The sequence below is a fragment of the Phaethon aethereus genome (genome assembly GCF_964289735.1).
Source record: "Phaethon aethereus genome assembly, chromosome: 1".
NCBI classification, from domain to species: Eukaryota; Metazoa; Chordata; class Aves; order Phaethontiformes; family Phaethontidae; genus Phaethon; species Phaethon aethereus.
In genome coordinates this window covers 65,519,614-65,540,900 of record NC_138575.1, presented here as the reverse complement: position 1 = coordinate 65,540,900, position 21,287 = coordinate 65,519,614, and the positions used below count along the sequence as shown (strand labels likewise).

The 21,287-nt window shown below is 40.1% G+C and overlaps 1 protein-coding gene across 2 annotated transcripts in view; it reads right to left on the bottom strand.

Moving 5' to 3' along the window:
- The window catches only part of DGKI (diacylglycerol kinase iota), a 117,716-nt gene that overhangs the window by 83,185 nt on the left and 13,244 nt on the right, over nucleotides 1-21,287 (bottom strand). The window contains exons 6-14 of one of the 2 annotated variants that reach the window (XM_082008547.1): nucleotides 18,888-19,001; nucleotides 18,177-18,314; nucleotides 16,915-16,993; nucleotides 12,791-12,846; nucleotides 11,862-11,924; nucleotides 11,566-11,639; nucleotides 9,926-10,037; nucleotides 7,221-7,420; nucleotides 1,645-1,707 (exon numbers count right to left, since the gene is read on the bottom strand). In XM_082008547.1, the coding sequence (XP_081864673.1) occupies nucleotides 1,645-1,707; nucleotides 7,221-7,420; nucleotides 9,926-10,037; nucleotides 11,566-11,639; nucleotides 11,862-11,924; nucleotides 12,791-12,846; nucleotides 16,915-16,993; nucleotides 18,177-18,314; nucleotides 18,888-19,001 (899 nt within the window). The remainder of the gene's footprint in view (nucleotides 1-1,644; nucleotides 1,708-7,220; nucleotides 7,421-9,925; nucleotides 10,038-11,565; nucleotides 11,640-11,861; nucleotides 11,925-12,790; nucleotides 12,847-16,914; nucleotides 16,994-18,176; nucleotides 18,315-18,887; nucleotides 19,002-21,287) is intronic. The other variant, XM_082008548.1, reaches the window with a different exon arrangement.

Genomic DNA, 21,287 nt, shown 5'->3' with positions numbered 1-21,287 from the left:
GAGAATCTCCTGTGTTTCAGTTTGTTCCCACTGCCTTTTGTTCCATCACTGGGCACCACTGAAGAGAGCTTGACTCTGTCATCTTTGTAGTCTTCCTTGAGATACCTATAGATATTGATGAAATCCTACCTGAGTCGTCTTCTCTTCTCCAAGCTAAACAGTCCCAGCTTTCTCAGTCTTTCCTCACAGGAGGTATCCACCTTAGTCATCTTCATCTCCCTTCACTGGACTGTCTCCAGTAGCTCCATGTCTCTCTTGTACTGGGGAGCCCAGAACTGGCCCCAGTACTCCAACTATAGCCTCACCAGCACTTAGTGAAGGCTAAGGATCCTCTCCCTTGATTTGCTGACAGCACTCCTAATGCAGCCCAGGATGCCATTAACGTTCTTTGCCACAAGTGCACATTGCTGGCTCATGGTCAACCGGGTGTCCACCAGGATCCCCAGGTCCTTTTCTGCCAAGCTGAAATTTGCTTTTAAAATTATTCAATCAGTTTTCCCAAATAACTCTTAGTGTGTTGAACATTTATGTGCCACCTACTGCATGTGCTCAGTCTTTAGAACAGGGAAGCGTTGGTGGGTTTTCTTTCAGCATATACCATTGACTTTCTTCTATGACAGAGTAAGAATCATTCTTGCAATCAAGTTTCTGCTCCAAATACCCGGATTTATAGCTCTGAAAGTTGTCATTTTCCAACCTGTATTTCAAATTTGTTTCTTTGATAGTCCTATCTTGTTTGAAAAGGTGTCCATCATAAAAGTGGCAAAACAAGAAAACAAAAGGGACACCAACACAAAGCAAAACATGTCATTTTTGACTGAATTGTAAAAAGCATTTCTGAAGACAAACCACACTGCCTGACGACATATTATATTAAACTGGGGGTTTTGTTTGGGTTTGGGGGGGCGTGTTGGTTGGGTTTCTTTGGGGGTGTTTTTTTTAGTTTTGGTTTGTTCTTTTAATTGTGGACACACACAGGTTTTCATAATATGGTATGTTTCCAGAAACGGGATTAATTACAAGATACAAACATACAATGTTACAATGGTCCAAGTGTTTTCAAGTGCCAATTCACCGCATTTTAAAGAAGACATTAGGCCCTTGAATAATTTAGCTACTATCTAGCAAGTTAGTACAGGGGAGTTGCTGACACTGAAGATATTGCCAAGGTAGTGGGGGGTCTCCATCTTCAATGCAGCTGCAGCCAAGGTCACAACACTCCTCTGGGGGACTAGTTTCCTGTTTTGATCAGCCAGCACTAGAGGTATAGCTTATGGCTGAGTTTGTTCACAGTATGTTTTTGACTAAAACCAAAGGACAGAAAGCTCTCATCTCAACTGTTTCCAGGGGTGGTGCCTGGCACGTAACTTCAGACCTACTTGTTGCTATGGATTTGTCTGATGAGCTGGACTCTTGGCTGAACGTGGTCACTATCACCAGACATGCCCTGCTCACCTTAACTGGGTACTGTAGAACTGTGACTTTGCTGGTGAGGTCACTGCTCCGTGCCTGCCATGCTGTCACCTGAGCTCCCGCTTCCCATTTGTCACTGGATTTTACTGCCCCATCTCCTGGTTGAATGACACACAGGAGAACAGCAAAAAACTGTGGAACTTTGAAAGTAGAAAAAAGCCAGATACTCACACAGTGAAGGAATCGGGGGGAGCTGAGACTCTCCTCAGGTCAGCAGACTGCACTTTATGGATACTATAGGCAGCAGGAAATGAGTGGCCAGAAGAAGGGCGACACACAGTTCACAGTGTGAACAGACAAGGAAAAAGGCAGAGGGGGGAGAGAGAGAGAGAGAGGGGGGGGAAGAGAAGAAAGAAAGAGAAAGACATACAACATTTAAACAGAAACAAAAGGAATGTATCACAAAAGTTGAATGAAGAGACATGCAGAGCTCCAAGCTCTCACGAGGAAGCCAAGAGCAACAGAGAACATGCAAATGGAGAAAAATCACTGCTATGTGGCACACAGGAGCTTTCTAAAGACACAAGTGAGGAGCACCAATGACAAACTAGGCACATGGCTGTACAAGGAATTCGAGGAGCCCCAGCATTTGTTCCACAGGCACTGAAAAATTTCAAGGCAACAGACTTTGGAAGCAGGTCCAGAAATGCAAACAAACATCAAAGCCAAGAATCTGAACGGATAGAATTGTCTCCAAAGGTTGGCCAACTTTAATGTTTAAGAAAAAAAAAAAAATACCCTTACTGGAGATTTTGTATCCACAATGACAAATTGCTGTCTCCATTCTTCTTTCATGTACCTTAGGGAAACATGCATTTTATATATAGTAACTCCCAAGACTGACTCTCTTTTAGTGTTTATACTCAAATGATCCCTTGGTTTCTCTCAAGTGTATGGAATATGTTTTATCTGTAAGCTCTTCTTTCTTCTTTCTCTTCCATTATGCAGGACATCCTTCCTCAATCCAAACTAAAAGCCAGTGAAAGCAAAATACTGCCTTCTGAGGTCCAGAAAGTGATCATTAACTGAAATTTACTGAGCAGCACACTAAACTGTAGTTTCTAATAAGGAAATGACTCCTGGAAAAATTGAAGCACAGCTTCTCTTCTTATTCCACACACATTTTGCTTATAGCTCGCAAGAACCACATTCTTGGCTTGATCACAGAAAATTAAGCTATATGTTGCCTTTTTCACATGTTACCATGATCAATAGTGGAGAATAGGAATGAGAACTTAGCCACCAAGTCTTTTAAGGGAAGGAGAATAAGAACATAATTCACTCTTTTGCAGAAAAAAACTAAGTCTGCTGATCTGGCTGTAGCAAAAATTTGCTTTTGCTGGTACAAACAGAAGAGGCATATGAGAAGAAAAGAAACGCACCTTTTTTTTCCCCCACAACCCCATCATCTGCCTTGTTTCAATCTGTAACCAAGTGTGAATAGCGTCACTTTATCCTGTATATACTTTGCACCTAAAAAGCTGCTTTTGCCTTGAAACACTTTATTGAATTGTTACTTATCTCCATTGTAGAGCAATGCATTGTAGGATGAGGAAGAAATTATTCCTGCCTTTTACGTTTGGACAGCCTCCATTAGAAACAAATTAGAAGCACTGTAACTGTATTCACCAAATAATGGCTTTCCTCCACTATGCTTCAACTCAAAATTTTAAAGTTATCATAAAAATACAAACTGTAAACAGGTCATCTTCACCTACTCAAGAGTACTCATATAATCTGTATGTCACATCAAAACAGCTTAACTTTCCAAAAGGAAATGTTAAAAAAATGAATGCTTGATGAACAGTAAGAAAAGAGATTACTAGTTGCAGCAACTAGTCCACAAATAATTCGGGACAATTAATATACTGAGAAATTTGTTTGTAGGCAATTCAGCAGTGAAAGATGAAATAGCTGAATAAAATATTAATTGCCAGTAATTCATCTACCTATGACAAAATGCAGCACATCATATTTACTTGTTCCCTAATAGCTTGGATGAAGATTTTCAGGCTGCTGCTGTCAACAGGAATGAAGGTTCCTTCAGTTTAAGTAGCCCCACAGAAACACTAGATTTTTGTTCCTTAATTTGATTCCATAGCCAACTTTTTTTTTTTTTTAATTAAAAGACTAGAAAAGACTAGGAACATTTACACTGTCAAAAGTGCTGCTGAATTTTCCCCACACCTTGAAAAAGGCAAATTATTCAGTAACAGATAAAACAAGGACTCTCAACATATAGGACTTTCTACCTTGAAGGTCTGTGCAGAACCACATGAGGCAGTTTATGTGCAGTTTGAAGGTGCTGGAAGGACAATAGTGGGAAAATGGAGGGAAAAAAACAAGTCAAAAAAGTTCAGATCCCTTTTCTCATACAAAAGTGTCCTCTCAGAGCATCTACCGGTTTTGGAGAACAGTTGCAGCCAGGAAGATGGGCAACTCTTACAGTCAGAAGAGAATCATGTTTCTAAAGCCCTCCTGCTCCCAAGTGAGAGAAGCATGAGATGTTGTTCTTCTCACTCAGCTACATTACACATGGGCTATTCAATTTTAAAATACTATTATTCCCTGGGAACTCAAGTGCATCCACAAGGCAAACAACAAACTCACTATCCTCTCTCAGCCCCCTCTCCTTAAAACCTCCAGAACAAAGGAAAACAAGGTAGAAAACAGAACTACAGTGTAAAACTTCCTCAAATTAAGGTTTTTTTTATACTTATGACACTGGACTAGCTAAAACTTCAGAGAGCATTCCTACAGCTCTCCTTATCTAGCAATAACATCAAAGCTGACAATAATAGCAACTCTGTGTTACTGTGATGGGAGATAATTTTTTTAATCACTTTCCTGGCAAGGAGCTCAAGAACAGCTGTCTAACAACTAAGGATAGCTCCAGACCCACTTACTTATCTCATACATCTAACATTCAGATGACAGTCATAAGAGAATAATCTATCATGCTCAATCAAATATGAGACTTGCTGGGAGATTTCAATGGAATAGGGAGATATATTCCAGATATCAAGTTAAGGAATGTAGATAAACATATTTAATTGAAAATTTTCTCTCTTGTGAAATATTGCAAATCATCATATTGAATGAAGTTCTTGCAATACTACAATGCTTCCTAGAGTTTAACCTTTAACATGTCATTTACTTTTTATCACGCCAGGAGACACAACTCCTCTCTCTCATTCACCTTCAACACTGGAGAGAAAAGTACATATGCACACAGATACATATCTATAGGTATAAATATATACACACACCATTTGCAATATATGAAGCTGAGACTAAAGTTCCTGACAGATCATTTGTCTTCTCGCAAAACACAGGTCCACAGACAAATACCTCAGGCAGATCAAAGGACTCTGACAGCAACATAGTCTACCAGAGCACATTTAAATCAAGCTAAACCACAAAGACTATCCTCTTGACAACTGGCATATACTATGAATCTGTATTTCCTTATACCAGTTTAAATTCAGATCTCAAAATCCAAACCTAACCATGCTAATTATCAGATCAAAATACCAGGAATTTTCTTTTTACATTTTCATTAGCCTTCTTCAGTATAGAAAAAGATGCCCCAGGATTGCTCTCTGCTCAATTCTAGCTTTCACAAATGATTGAGTTGTTGTGGCTGGATGAAATCAGGCACCTCTGCACAGACAAGGGTCTGTTATTCTTCACTGCTCAAGAGAGATGACCATACCTGATGTCTTTTCCAGGTAAGTAGGAATTGTACATTACAGGCATGGGCTTCTACTGAAACATAAAGCATCAGTGTCAGTAAGAGAACAGAGAGTGCTAAATTGAACAGGAAGATGTTGAAAGTAACCAGGGAGGCTTTGATTACATGAACAGATTGACAACCAGCCGATGACAAGAAGCTCTAAAGGGCTGGAGTCAAAGTTTGAAGTGAAGCAATATCATCCGCTCATATAGTTAGAGATTATAGATTATACAGTTGAAAGACACAGACAACCATTAAGATACCTGAAGAGAAAAGGTGTGCCTGAGACCTTGTCTGTTTTTTCCAAGTTAAATGAGTTAGTCTAATGAGCGATATGACATCTCTTCATAAGCCTTACCTCACCATTACAGCTGCAACAGCAAAATCCCCCACCCATCCCCCCAGAAAAATTAAAACTTCAGTACATGGATGTTCGAATGAAACATGGATCCTTCATAATTTTAGGCCTTTAGCTCAGTATCTTTGTATAAGGGACAGACTGTTTTGCTTCACCTTAAGAATATTTGATGAAAAACTGCAAAGGCACTTACTGTCACTTGTTTTAGCTGCAATAAAGACCTATATAAGAAGCCTGAATATGAGCCAGCAGTGTGCTCAGGTGGCCAAGAAGGCCAACAGTGTCCTGGCCTGTGTCAGAAATAGTGTGGCCAGCCAGAATGGGAAGGGAAGTGATCGTGCCACTGTACTCGGCACTGGTGAGGCCACACCTCGAATACTGTGTTCGGTTTTGGGCCCCTCACTACAAGAAGGATGTTGAGGTGCTCGAGTGTGTCCAGAGAAGGGCAACGAAGCTGGTGAGGGATCTGGAGAGCAAGTCTTATGAGGCGCAGCTGAGGGAACTGGGATTGTTTAGTCTGGAGAAGAGGAGGCTGAGGGGAGACCTTATTGCTCTCTACAACTACCTGAAAGGGGGTTGTGGCGATGAGGGTGTTGGTCTCTTCTCCCAAGTAACTAGTGATAGGACAAGAGGAAATGGCCTCAAGTTGCACCAGGGGGAGTTTAGATTGGATATTAGGAAAAATGTCTTTACTGAGAGAGTGGTCAAACATCGGAACAGGCTGCCCAGGGAAGTGGTGGAGTCACCATCACTGGAAGTGTTCAAAAACCATGTAGACGTGGCACTTCGGGACATGGTTTAGTGGGCATGGTGGTGTTGGGTTGATTGTTGGACTTGATGATCTTAAAGGTCTTTTCCAACCTTAATGATTCTATGATTCTATTCTATGACTCCAAGTACAATAATCAGCTCTACAAAATAATCTAAATAATTTTATTGGATGGCCATTTTCATAGGTCAAAATTTGAATGTTTATGTTTTTTCTATTAAAATATCTCTGCAGCTCTTACAAATAAGGTTTAATCATGAAAAGGAATGTTAGTCCTGTCTGTTTTCTTCTCCACGTGTTCCCAGTTATCTTAGCTTTTCTCTATTCATCTTTACAATACTCATTCCTCATTTGGGTTTTCATACTGGAGAAGGATTCCTTACAAAGTACAAACAGCCCTTTCTGGACCTTCAGGTCCTTCTCCATAAACAGTGCCAGGCAGCATGCTCCTACAACAGAGACTACAAGATATCCTGAGCAATTCTTGATTGTGGCAATTTGTTACAAGGTCTCCAATTGAGCTTAAAAAGCAGATCAATAAAGTTGAGAAAATAAATCAAAAGAACTTCAAGAGCAAATGGCATACATATGCAGAACTGTCAGAAGCCAAGAGACACACTGCTGAGCCTGCACAAACCTCTCCAAATAAATAACTGAAAGACACAACACCTTTCTAAAAGCAAGACAGAGGGTAACCCAGGAGATAAAAGAATAAAAGAAAATTAGGTAAGTATTTACAATACAGTCAAAAGGGAGTTCAGGTGTGAATTTTTAATTTTTTTTTTTTTTAATGCACTGCAAGTCCAGTACATGCAAAATCTGTGACTGAATAAGCTGCCCAAAACAGGCTTCTTGCCATTAGGACATGCACATATCCAACTCACTCATTCAGCAAAGGCATAGATGTTCTCCTCTTGCTCTTCTGCACCATGTTGGCCTGGTTCCTTAAGGAGATCCGAATGAGTGAGGGAGCCAGTCGACATGGCTCGCCATCCACTTGCATGGGGATAGACTTGTATGTTAAGAGCGTCACCTCACGGCACTGATGCAACCTCTCTCCATGACCACCCACCTGGAGAGCAGCCTGCAAAAAAAAAAAAACAAACAGGAAAGAAAGAAAAGACATCTCAGAGCACACAGTTGAAGCAGTTAACAAATCCGATGCTGACAGCATCCATTACACAGTATTCCATGCATAAAACATTCTAACAAAGCACAATGAATGTATTTTCACTCAAAAATTGCAAAGCAGTACTTAAAATTTCACAAAGAAAAGTGGTGGGCAACAAGCAGATGTCTAACCATATCCATTGAATGTCTCATCACCATCACACGTCTCATCAATATGATTGACCTATGTCAATCATATTACAGGCACACATGCACGTATATGTACACACATATGCAGGCACAAAAAAATACCTATGTTCATTCTTAAAGTTTTCAATTTGTTTTGGCTGCTTTGTTTTTACACTAATAGTAATGCTACTAATTATTTGCTCTTTAAAACAACAACCCTAATCAGGTACATCTGCGAGACAGAAAAATTATTTCCCCTTCCTGAACAGAATATAGTCCTTAATGTGAATTAGGTAAATTTAAAATCCTAATTATGAAAGTTTACACAGCAACTCAACCTTTAGACTAGACAGGTTGAAAAGAGCAAGAAGGACTTCGTTAAAAACAACTAAATATCATGTTCAATAATTCACTTCAAAGAAATCAAACAAGGAAGGCAATGAGCAGATCCTTCAAGTTCTAGGCAGATGTGTTTGGGCAGAAATGTATTTTTTTTTGATTAGTACAACTATTGTGTGACTATTAACTCTCATCTACCAGACACAGAAAAAAATCCTCTATTAATGAACTACTAACAGAGAACAGCCTAAACACAAGTCAAGACCTTAATCTTGCTCTGTGCACTTAATATTGTGGATCAACTGATAATATGATCAATAATATTCATAATAATAAGTCTTAAAAAGTACTTCTCTTCCTTGGTCTCACAGACCTTCCTGGGTATGACCATGCACATCTGGGAGATGTATACAGCAAGTTAGGATTATATCAATACAGTCTAGGGTTACAATGGTCCCTCAGCATCAAAATCAACATAGACTTGTAGACCCTCAATTCTGAACTAGGCTTCATTTAAAGAGAAACAGCAGCTTAAAGGGCCCTACTTCTTAAATTCTGTTCCAACTAAAATTGCTGGTAGTTTTTGAGATCATTCTAGCCACTGCGAATGGCTAGAGCCACATAAGTGGCAAACCCAAAAAAGCTTCCAACTGAAAACTGCCAGTTGGTACATACTAGATTTTTGACAGCATTTTCAAAAACATACCCTAAAATCTTCAGGTGTGAAGTAACAAAGGTTCATTCCACAAGATCTACTAGGCTAACAAACACAATTTTTCTTACTTGTGGGTTATTTCCCCAATCCACTAGATACATCACAAAAGAGAGGCCAAAAAAAGAATCCTCAACCCTGACAGACTTCTAAAGAAATGACTGCTGACCAAGACCACATTTTACTTTTGCTTACTTTGAAGATTAGATTTGTCTAAACTTCTCTTTGAGGAAACAAACACCATTATCATGGGTATTCACTGAAAGCAATGAGGGCAGGTCACACAACAAGTAAGTGTGACAGTTTAATGATAACAGGCTTATCCGTGTTAGTTTTAACCTGGTCCACACAAGACATAGTGGCAACAAAGGCCTAAGAGTATGGACTTAAGCACGATCTATACAAACCTGCCAGGAAGCCCAGATACGTGCCTTCTGTTGGCCATGCTAAGTTCAAGCTGCAGTGCCTTAGGTAGATTAAAGCTAGCACGGGGATAACTACCAGCTCCCTGACTGCATTTAATCATCCCCTGAAGCGATTGTCACTGTGTTTGACCACTGTGATAGTAGGATACTAGGGTATTTACAGTGAGATTGCTTTTATGGTTACTCAGCTTTAGTTCACTTTAAGGACAGCATTGACAGAAAGTGAACTGCCAAATTAAAATTGTTGGCTGAATTTTCTTTCCCTAGCAGAACAAAAGGAGAGATAATATTTGTGCCAGAATTATTATTAATTTTCCCACAGCTATTACTAAATTTTCACAACATTTTTAGTGGGCATATGGAAACTGCATGTGCATATAATTTTATATAAAATTTCATATTTCTTTCCAGTAGCCAGTTTTACAAAAAAAATTGAACTTTTATGCCATAGGTTGAAATAGACAAAAGCTAAAAAGAAACAGCAGTAATTATTTGACCATAGAACATTCCCACAGTAGAAACATGCCTTACTGTAATAATCTCGCCGTTTCTTGGGAGCGCTGCACATGCAAATTAGCCATATTTTGCAAAGAACACATTTTTATTATTAAATAGCACTTCTTTTATTAGAAATTTACAATTTGTCTCCTTAATTTAAAACCTAGCAGCAGAGCATGTTTTGACCTTATTTGAATATGCAGAATCATGGTGGTTCTTCAGTAACAAGGACAACTTTGCACTCTGTAGCGCTGCCCACGGGATTCACCAGGTCTGGCAGCACCTGCAGGGAGGGCAGCACCTGCAATGTACTCACCAGCGAGGCCATGGTGAACCCGATGACTTCGATGTAGCCATCATCATGCCGCTGAGGCTCAAAATCTCTGTGGTCTCCAGGGTTTCCCCAGGGCATTGTGCCAGCACAATACCTACAGAAAGAGGTTTGGAAAGCAAGCTCTGAGAATGCAATTTGCCCTGACGGGTCCTGACTAGTAGCCTGTTCTGCTGTCCTCCAGAAGTACCCAGATATCCATCCCAGGATTCAATTCAGGGGCCCTTAAAAGTTTTGCTGACAAGGACTGGACAAAAGAGAAAACTTGTCTCTTTTTTCCAAGCTGGTACAACATCCATAAATGTATTCATCAACCTTTAGCAGGTTCCGCTGTGCGAGGGAAATGGGGAAACACCAGGAAGTAGGTAACAGAGCGACAGCACTTTGTTCTACCCACTCGCTTTGCTTTCTGCAGACGAGCTGTTGAGCCAGAAAGCTGCGTAGCCCCCTTGACTAGGCAGGCATGGGGCTGCAGCAGCAGCACCAGCCTTGGAGCTCCGTTTCCTCTCTCCCTGCTGGCTCCGCAGCTCTTAACAGAGCAAGAAATGCAAAACATTGCATAGCTTGAGGAGGCAAAGAGAAATAAGAAGCAGGAACAGATGCAGCCGTGGCATCTCTCTCTCCTACCATTAAAGAATGGATGTAAAAGTGATCTAAAAGTGATAGAAAGGGGAATTTTGGAGAGCTGACACCAAGTAGAGGCTTGGAACGAGGGCAGTGCAGGACTAAAAGATCAAGTGCTTGGACTGCATGTGGAACAAAGTGGTAGGTTGCCTGAAGCAGTGGTCTCCAAAGTGGAGTGCACGCACCACAGTGAGTGTGCAAGAAAAATCCACAACTGGCAAGACAATTGGGGTGTGTGAAGAAAATATTATTTGTACTTTTAGCAAGTAAGGAAAAAATTAAAATTGTGTTTGTTTTATCTTTATCACATCCTTTCTTAATTTCTATTTTTCTATATGTTTTATAATGTATGTGATATATTAGTACAGTAGCACATACGTATAATTTATAAATGAATATACATATATTGGGGGCATGCTCACAAATTTTTTTTACTGATAAGGATGCACAATCAGTAAAAGTTTGGAGACCACTGCTCTAGAGAGCAGGAGATAGACAAGTTTTAAGAATACAGCTATATTTCTATTTGGGACACCTTCTAACACGTTAAAAAACAACACTTCTTTCAACACTTTGGTGTTCCTTTACCAGAAAAATATTGATCCTCTTTCCCCCCAGCCTCTCTGCTCCCCACCCGCCCCGACCTGCTGTTTTTCCACACTCAGCTTCTAATTAAACAAAAGACCAGGCATCTGTGCCTTTACTACCTTGTTTGCAGGTTAGGTGAACAACTTTTGAAAGTATGTTTGTTAATCATTTCTACGATCTCTGTATTAGGATATTCAACTTTTTAAAGGATAACTTCACCACACCCTGAACTCTGGTCCCATTCTGTATTGATAACTGACAGTATTAACAGCTCTCAAGAAGGCAGCACAGTGGCAATATGCTTCCTGCACGTTCACCCAGTCTAGGACAACTTGTAGGTACCTTTTTTTTGTAAAAAAAACTTAATTTATTATTTTTTCTTTTATAACTCCAAGCATCTGTCTTGAGCTTACCTGGGTATGTTTAAAAACACTATACACTGGAACTTCAGCTCCTGGATCTTTGGAGTCAGGTCTGTACCATCACACTACAAAGCCAAAGTGACAGAGCACAGAGAAATTGCTGAATGGAGCCACAGACAAGAGAAGTGTTGCTGCTTTGTAACAACTTTCCCAAGACTTTCCTTGGAATGTGTTGCAAGTGTCATGCTCAAAACTGAAAAGTAACAGAGCCATTAAACTCTCACCTCGGTCTCTCTCTCCATTCCCCCCTCTTCCCACAATACTATGACACAATTTCTTATACTTACCACAACTTTAACATGCTTGGATAAATCTCTCGAGCTTCTTTGCAGAAAGTCTGTGAAGGCTGCCTGCAACAGAAATAAGTGCAGGAAATGTCACCAATGTCTCCCGTCTTCTCTGTCCTTATTTCTTATCCCACCACAGAGCTAATTATCAAATGCCATCCTTTTGTCAAACCCATTCTTTCTTGCTCTCAGGAGATAAAAAAATTTAAAAAAATCCTAAGTTACGATACTTCTTCTTTTGAGAGGTTAACAAAGAAGGTCCTTGGGCACCCAAGGGTTTCAATGCAAATCCTTGCTCACGTATTTGTTTCCGTGTTTCAGGCACATGAGTATGGTGGAAGTCATCATCCAGAAAGACATAATATGTCATGCATTATCAAATTAGTGTTTCTCTCAACTGCATTTTAGAATAAAGTGTTGCCCATGTACCTCCTGAATGCAGAAAGTGGGTAATTTTATCTGCATATTCACACATGAAAATTAATCGCTTCAAATGTCTGATCTCTGCCCTCCACTCCCCATGACCCTACATCCAAGACTACTCCTCAAAGCTACAAAGGTACAGGCCAACACACGGGGAATTTCTCTAGGAAAGTCAATATCGATGTGCTGCCCACACTCTGAAAGCAGCACAGCAGTTTGCTGAGAAGCTTACAAGCCAGAAGCAGGGGGGCCAAAACATGAGCAGTACTATGACCAAGGCAGTAGCATTTCTCTCACCTGCTAAGCACTGTAAAACAACAGCGCTTTCCGTACTTTCCAACGGACATATATGTGTGGCATTGCCAGAAACAGTACATGCGCACTTTAAATTGCAACAGGCAAAACGAACTGGTATGAGCTCCTGATGCGAGAAAGTGAGGGGGGTACTTAAGAAAACATTCAACCAACTAAGTGAGCATCATTCTGTAAAACGAATCACAACTCACCCCTGCATAAAACATTTTATTTCTAAATCGGCTGTTGAATTTCTCTGGATTTGCTTCTGTGAAAGGATAAAAAGGAAAAATATGAACATCCTAATAAAACAAGTAGACTCCATTGTACCTTCACATTCCTTGCTAGCACTATAGTGCTTTTAGCACACATCACTCAGTGAAAATACTAACATAAATATATTTTTCTTGTGTGAGAGTCCCCCACCTGTGTCATTATCTGCTTTTAGATTTCAAACTTTGATATTGAATTCTTCCCTTTTCCTGTAGAGTGAAAATAGATGGAAACATGAGCAAAGAGGTAACAGGAATACAAAGAGTTAATTTATCACCACTCAGGCTATTCATCTCTTGATCCCTCAGTAACATTTGAGAGACTTCTGTTTCTACCAACCCAGAACAGAGCTCTAAGAATTATTAGAGATCCATGAAACATTAACCCATGCTTTGAAGCAGGAGTAAAGCATTAGTAAATTACAAGATCAAACAAACATTTAAATTCTGATGTGTTACAAAGAGGATATAGACATCTCAACCCAAATATTCCCACAGCAAAAAAAATAAGTGGCTACTCCAAAACCTAGAGAGCTGTTTCATTTTGATTAGATTCCAAGTGATGGAGGATCTTAATAGTCTATTACTACAGGTAATGCACATCTAATGGTTAATTATTCTCACTGGTAAAATAAACGTGTGTTTTTTCCCCTATCTTGAACTTCTCAAACTTCAACTGCCAGCTGCTAAGTCTTATTATACTTCTCTGTCAGATTAAAGAGCCCCCAACTATCAGATATCTTCTCCTTGGGTAAACACTTACAGGCAGTGATTAAATCGCCTCTTAACCTCTTTCCGATAAGCTAAACGGAGCTCCTTTAATCTCCCAGTGTAAGGCAGGTTTCCCAGAATAGAGGTCATTCTCATGCATCCCTGGGAACTGCTTTCCTAGACTGTGGCTTCCAGAGATTTCAGAAGCAGCCCTTTTGACACTGTATTCGGTGTATTCAGTACCAACCGCCTAGTCTTGCTCAGTAATTCTCTAGTGAAAACATCCAAGTATCAATATCGTTCTTCTGGCTCAAGCATCACACTGGTGTGAACACTTCCAAACTACCTCTTCTCAAATGACCTTGTGAAACAATGCTTCCAGTTCCCTTTGAAGTCACTACATCTCACAGTGTAGGCTCCACTTAGTGGGAATGAGCTACTTTGTGTTTCCTGTTTAATTGTTTGCCCAGCTGCTGTATCATCCACTGTGGGTCAGCCTGGAACACAGTCAGGGCCAACCTCTTCCTCTAACGATTAATTTAACTGCATAAGTAGATCTCATCTCACTTACCGAGCTGACAGCTCTTTACAGAAAGTCCCAACACCCCATGCTAAGAAGCAGGAGGGTCCTGAAGGCTCCGTGCCTGTGCCGCACATTCTTTGATGTGGCTCTCCCCTATGGCTCTGGGCAGCAGCCACCAGGGCACTGGCTCTTACATGGATCTTATGGCAAATACTGACCAGAACCAAAGCCCCAGTTTAGAACAGAAGAGGAGCCTTTCTGAGGTCAGGGACTCGGCAGTCCTTCAACATGCTGAACTGCTCCTACTTCCGAAATAGCAGATGAGCTAGGGTAGGGAGGAAGGACTCTCTCTGCAATGTGGAATAGAGCCTAAAGTTGAGTGCAACTGATTGTAGAAGTAAATCACTGACTGCATATCCAAGGCTCGCTCCATCCTCACCATTCTCAAGCCATCAAGGGAGTAGGAAATGGAACGTGTTAGACTGTGTGTGTGTGTGTAGTGGAGGGGTGTCCCACTGCAAATGAACAATCATGTAGAGTTGAGGGATCACAAAGCATGTCAAAAGGAATAAAGCATCTCCCCTGCTCCACCAAAGCATAAGGATAACAAGGGAGGAAACTGTAAAAAGTCACTACCCAGGCCACTTCCTGAAGAAAGAGAGCTAAACACGTTAGTCTTGGAGCCAACCCTCAAGGCTCAATCTGATTAGTCACAAGAAAAGTGGAAAAGTTGCCATGGAAAAGGCCACATTCATATACAGGTTCTGCTGAGACATTGCAATCAGTGCTTACTCCAAATATAACAATTGACCAATCTCTATTGCATAAAATGCCCTGATAGACTGAGTGTTCAAATCAATTTAATTTGGGGGGGAGGATGTGTTTGTTTTAATACTATATGTGATTACAATAGCTTCACATATGCAACTTCATACAGCTACTTATCTTAATGGACTAAGTGCTACAGTCATGAAAGTGCTTGTAAGTTTTGCTAAAGTTTTGCTAAGAGTTTTTCTGGATTGTCACCAATTGTGAATGAGATCAGAATCTGTTTTGCACTGCTTAATTCATAGAATCATAGAACAGTTTGAGTTGGAAGGGACCTTTAAAGGCCATCTAGCCCAACCTCTCTGCAATAAGCAGGGACATCTTCAACTCCATCAGGTTGCTCAGAGCCCCGTCCAGCCTGACCTGGAATGTTTCCAGGGATGGGGCATCTACCACCTCTCTGGGCAACGTGTGCCAGTGTTTCACCACCCTCATTGTGAAAAATTTCTTCCTTAGATCTATTCTGAATCTACCCTCTTTTTGTTTAAAACCATCACCCCTTGTCCTATCACTACAGGCCCTGCTAAAAAGTCTGTCCCCATCTTTCTTATAAGCCCCCTTTAAGTACTGGAAGGCTGTAATAAGGTGTCCCCAGAGCCTCCTCTTCTCCAGGCTGAACAACCCCAATTCCACATGAAACACAATAAAACACACACACCAGCAACACCTCCAAGGCTATAAGCTTTTCTGTCCTAAAATACATAGGGCTCACTTTGCATTTCGTCTTTTAGCATTTGAGAGGGTAAGGCAGGCACCAGCAGTAATGACTTGTAAGAGCAAACACTTGTGCTATGAAAAACTCTCGTGGCCACACATACCCACTCACAGATACACAGCTTGCTCTGCCAAGTATTTTTTCACCCATGTAAATTTTTGAAACATTGGCATCTCTGGAATAATATCCATTCTTTATAAGGTACTATAACTTCATTATTAAGTAATGCCTCCATTAAGTGAGAAAGTAGCCATGCATTTCATCTACACAGTATATTCACAGTCACATTAGCAATGCACAGTGATATGCATTCATAAAAAAATGCATACAGCTGTCATCATTTCATTCCTGTGCTCTTTCTTGGCCCCTCATTATTATTCCTAAAGCTTGAAGCAGTCTTAAACACTATAAAATATGCATTAGCTCATTCCACCATGTATCCTGCTCTTTATTTAGCATGGCATTAGAGTGCTATCTTTTCATTTTGAAATGACACTCTGATAGTATGAAAGTGAAGATAAGGGAGACTGTGATTCAGAAAAAACGAAGCTGAAATGACCAAAAGCTGAACACAGACAATTGAACAAGGTTTGTTTATGTAAGCATGCTTGCCTAAACCATATAAATAGAACAGTTCACAGCAGTCCAAGGCCCACCTGTTAAGCCACATTTGGATCTATATGGTGTGATACAACCATCGGAAAGGGGCCAAATAAGGTGCTACAACAGCTCAAATTCCCGACAGTTTTGTGGACATTAAAACCTTTCACTTGCATAGAGACACTAGGTCTGTACCACGTCCAATGATATTTTGCTATGCTCATCCATAAGTAGCAGCTGTTCAGTTTGAGAACAGAGTCAACCTCCTGATATCCTGCTACTTCCACAGTCTTGCAGTTTTTCTCCTCCTTCCACCTCCACACTTGAACCTGACTTACATTTGTTTTTCTTTCTGCTCTTATTCTGACGCTTCTGCATCAGCATAAAACTTCCTTTATATCTGAAGTTGGTATCTCCTTTAGAAGATCAAAACTTTGAAAAGCTCCCCTTTTAGCCCTTTTACTTCAGTGGATGCCATTTTTCCTTGTACTTTTTCCATTTTTAAATCATGAAGTCCCTTGGAAACTCATGATACAATCACTTCCTTCCTACTTGTATCTATCTTGGGGTTTTATGTTCCAGCTTTCCTTCTGAATTATAAGAACAGGATGTTAAATCCAACTCCATGTGCAATTCATAAGATAATTGCCTATTCCCAAGGCTAAGGAAATAAAAAATTCCTGTTACCTCTAGATTCGTGGAACTCCAGTGTGACATGTGCATCAAATCCAAGGCTGAAGTAATTATTGAAGACACTGAGTGGAAGCTGTAATCGAGTAATAAAAAGATATGTAAAAATAACATGAAAGAAACATTCCACGACACATCAGGAATTAACTACTTTAAACCTGGCTTCTGATAAAAACCTAAAAAGAAGTGGAACTTATCAGGGACATGTATGCAGAAGGCTGCTCTGAAAGTTACTAATGACTTGTGGAAGACTATCAGGTACAAAAACCTAAAGAACACAAACACATCTACAGTGCTTTATGATCATATATGTATCTTTGTAAATACATCAAAGGGTTCCTTATGTTGTCATTGAGATTTCCCATAATGCTGCTCCACTTAACATGTCAATACAAAGGTTTTCCTAATTACTGACACTTCAAGCTCAGCAGGGAGAACACAACTCAAGCTGTGTTCTTCCAGCTTCATATATAACCAGGAGCAATGCAAGTGCCAGACGAGTGCTAATTCTCTTGAGGATGCATGAGGCAGGGAAGTACACATCTGGCCTCTTCATCATTACACGTGCCCAGCGGGGCTGTAGAGAGAGAACAGTAGCATCTGACAGATAAGCTAGAAATTATAACTGAGAAGAGGAAGATGGTTCACAGAATCATTTATTTATGATTGTAACAATTTCAACATCTCCAGTCTAAATGACATATTACTATAAATGTGATACCCTCACATAAAATTTTTCCCATTCTTCAACTATCAAGGTACACTAATGGATACTATATGGAGACAAACACACAAAGAAATTAAATATGAAAATACAGTACCCCTTGCTGGAAAGTAGGAAACAGTTGGTATCCATTAGCAAAATCCTAAGGAATAAAATTCTACATCCTGTTTTTAGTTTTATCTAATTTAGGAATGGATGGGAGTTACAGGGTTGTTTCTCCTGCCACCCCAGATTTACTAGAGAAAAAAAAAAAACAAACCAATGATCTTTCAGATAAAATGCTAGGGACTTTTTACAGGGTTCAGTTCTTGAGATAAATGTTCAATGCCCAGGAGTTACAAACAAAAAATAAATGGCTCTCATGCATTACATTTCACACAACTCTGGAAGCACTGACATGTGAAAAGAGCAAAAGGAAGACATGCAACTAGAGAATTAAAAAGTTTTAGAGTTTCCCCACTTATGCAGTTTATGGTGTAACCCAAAGATGCTCTTAAGCATCCTGTAGTCTCCCTGGGAAAAAGAAGGCTCTAACCTTACGTGCCCCATCCTCCAGCTCATCCTGTGGCAAATCAGGGTTGCGCTCAACCTGGAGATTCCAGCGGTCCAGCTGGACAATGGTCCCATCTTCTACATGGCACAGGATCTTGGACACTGGCTCATCTGTGTAACCCTGACAGCAGAGTGTCACCAGAGTATCAGCCATGAACAGTGAAAGCAAAGCAAGTCACTCACCAATTACCTGGCAGACCTCCCTCCTTTCACGCAGGCCTAAGACACCAGATCAATTGTTCCTAAGAACACCTCAAAATATTGCTAAATTTTGATACATCAAGCATTTTAACAAGCTATTGCTTAGGTACACAAGTCGGGCGGCAGAGTAAAGCCATAAGGAAAGGAACTCAAAATGTATTTGCCTTGCCTGGAAAACTCCAGTGGTGTAGTCAAGGATAAATAGAGAGAAATAAAGTTTAAACTATACTTAAATTAGAAGCCTGCATATCCTCCTCATTACTTGGCCTGAAATATCAGACAGATACATCTATGTAAACATTTATTACAACTACATTGTTAATAATTCAAGACCCCCGACTGGAAATTGAACCAAACCGTTGTGCCTAACTGAAGGAAACCTTGGACACAGCCCTACCTGCTATTTTAGCCAAAATGAAGTTCCACCCTACACAACTAAGTCAGAGCAGCAAGTTGAGAGCCCACACATAAGGATACCCCTGTCAGTGCTTACCCCACCCCAGTTGAGGGTGCGGGCAAGGTCATTCCCAGTGCCAAGCGGAAGGACAGCCACAGGAGGCGGGGGGCTGAGTTGCAGCTCATCTAGGATGGAGAGGATCCAGCCCACCTATAACAAGGGAAATGCAGAGAACTGTTGGTCAGGAAGATTAAAAGGGATGGAAAAAAGGAGAAGGACATATTTTGATCATATCCCCTTTACAGAGATCAAGTAAAACAAAAGGGAGAAGGACAAATTAGGAGAGCTGAAATTTAACTCTACAACTGCCCCACCTGAGGTTTCATCTTTCAGACAACAGCTATAGCAGTTTTCATGAAACTCCTGTGCAAGCAGAATGTAAACACTGGTTATTTTTAACAGCACACAGGGTTACCGAGACAAGGGAGCACACGAGTTGCTGTTCTTCAAGCAGGAAATTACACCTGGCATTATAAGGCTGCTTAAATATTGCTCTGAAAAATATTGTATGTAAAAATGAGTGATGAATAATATGGACAACTCAAGATAAATTTCTTGAAGTGCTCTTATGCTAAAAGAAACTAAACCTTTGACAGCTGTCATGAAAGGAGATGCAAGAGACACACTGAAACAGTATGGTATCTCAGAACATGTCCTGGAACTGGAACAGGGGGTCCTGATCAAGTCAAGCATGGACTTGCTCACAGATAGCCCATTCCCCAGACAAGAGACCTTAGTGCTGAATTATTTCACTCAGTGAAAAGTATAAAAATATAAATTTATTCTACTTATACACACACACACATATATATAAAGAGAAGACTAAAAGACTAGAATAAAAGAAAAACTCTAATGCTCAGGGTTGAAGACTTTGGTTTGGAACAATGAATCTGGGTCTTCTGTACCATAAATTGTTGGTAACTTTAGACACTTACTTCTCTCTCTTGTCCCTATTCTGGACTACACAGAAATCTAGCCAGAAGGAACAAATTACTGTAAAATATTTTGTTTTCATTAAATGTTAATTTCCAACAGGGTAAAGAAGAGTTGCTAAAAACGTTCTGAAACTTTTTATGAAATTATGTATAAATAGCATTTATCATAACAAATGGTGCAATTATTAAAGCATTTATCTGAGATGCAAACCCACATTGGAGTTCATCGTTGGACAACAGTCATCTCAATCACAACTCTTATGAACTTGGATATCATCAAAGGTACTCAAGTATCATAGGCACCACAGTAGGACTGAGTCCTTAAGAGATTTTCAGAGATAAGCAATCCTCTACCTTTCAAAAATCTACCCTTACGTGTTGATAACAGGATACAGAATAAGGAGTCCCGATAACTTCACTGGGGCCAGGACTTCTTAAAGAGTCTTTTGTCATCAGCCCTTTGTCATTGCCACTGACTTAATCCGGACATCTGTGCCTCAGCCTTCCACTGGTGCAGGTAGCATTACAATACCTACCACTTTTGTAAATGCCTTTAACTGATAAAAGAAACTTCACGTTACTAATTTATAAGTACAACATTGCTATTTAACTTGAGATAATTTCTAAACCTTTACATTACACATTAGTTTCACAACCAAGGATAACAAAGACTATAATTTCCCTCTAAACAGACAGCTCCTGTTGCAAAGAAACAAAGCAAAGCTTTCCACTTATGCCCTGGAAAGGAACAGCAAGCAGCAATGATGGAAAAGTTGCAAGAAGTTCTGGTTCACTTCAATAATGCAAGGTAACATATGGTCTCATTGAATATTCACTAAGTAAGTCCATTTGAGACAGATTTTTCATTTCTAGATGTAATGTCTTTGGGAATAACTAGATATTAATTTGCTTCAAACGTAATAGCAGAGTGCTGCTCATACTAATGAGAAGGTGCTGCCACCTATCGCTTGCACTGCTCAGCAAAGGGAAAACAAAGGATGAGCAGGCTCAGTGTAGTTCCATTCATTTCTGTTTTAGTATTTTCGGGATGAATTTTTTTTTTCCCCCCAGTTAAAATATTGGCTTCCTCAGCTGGAAGAAAAAGACTTTCAGAAACAGATTGAAACTTTTTTTTTTTTTGCAGCTTATGCCTCCTGCTAAAACAATGCTTTGCATGTTTCTCAAGGAAAGTTCACAATTCAGTAACAGTAATATCTTATTTTCCCAGGTACCAGCAAGACAGTAGTCTAATAATGGGGTTTTTTTCTTCACTCTTGCAGGGGAAGCACTGGTATTAATAACCTCTACAGCTGGGGTTTTAAAAGAACACATAGAATCTGAACAGAAAGTTCCCCCAGAAATTCAAGCAGAGATGGGTTAAGGTGGGGGTTCAGCTCATTACAAAAAAATAAAACCCTCCCCATGCCCTGAATATCTACATGTATCTATCCTGGCCAGCCATTGCACCTTGCAAGCAGTAATGCATTTTCCTTACCATACT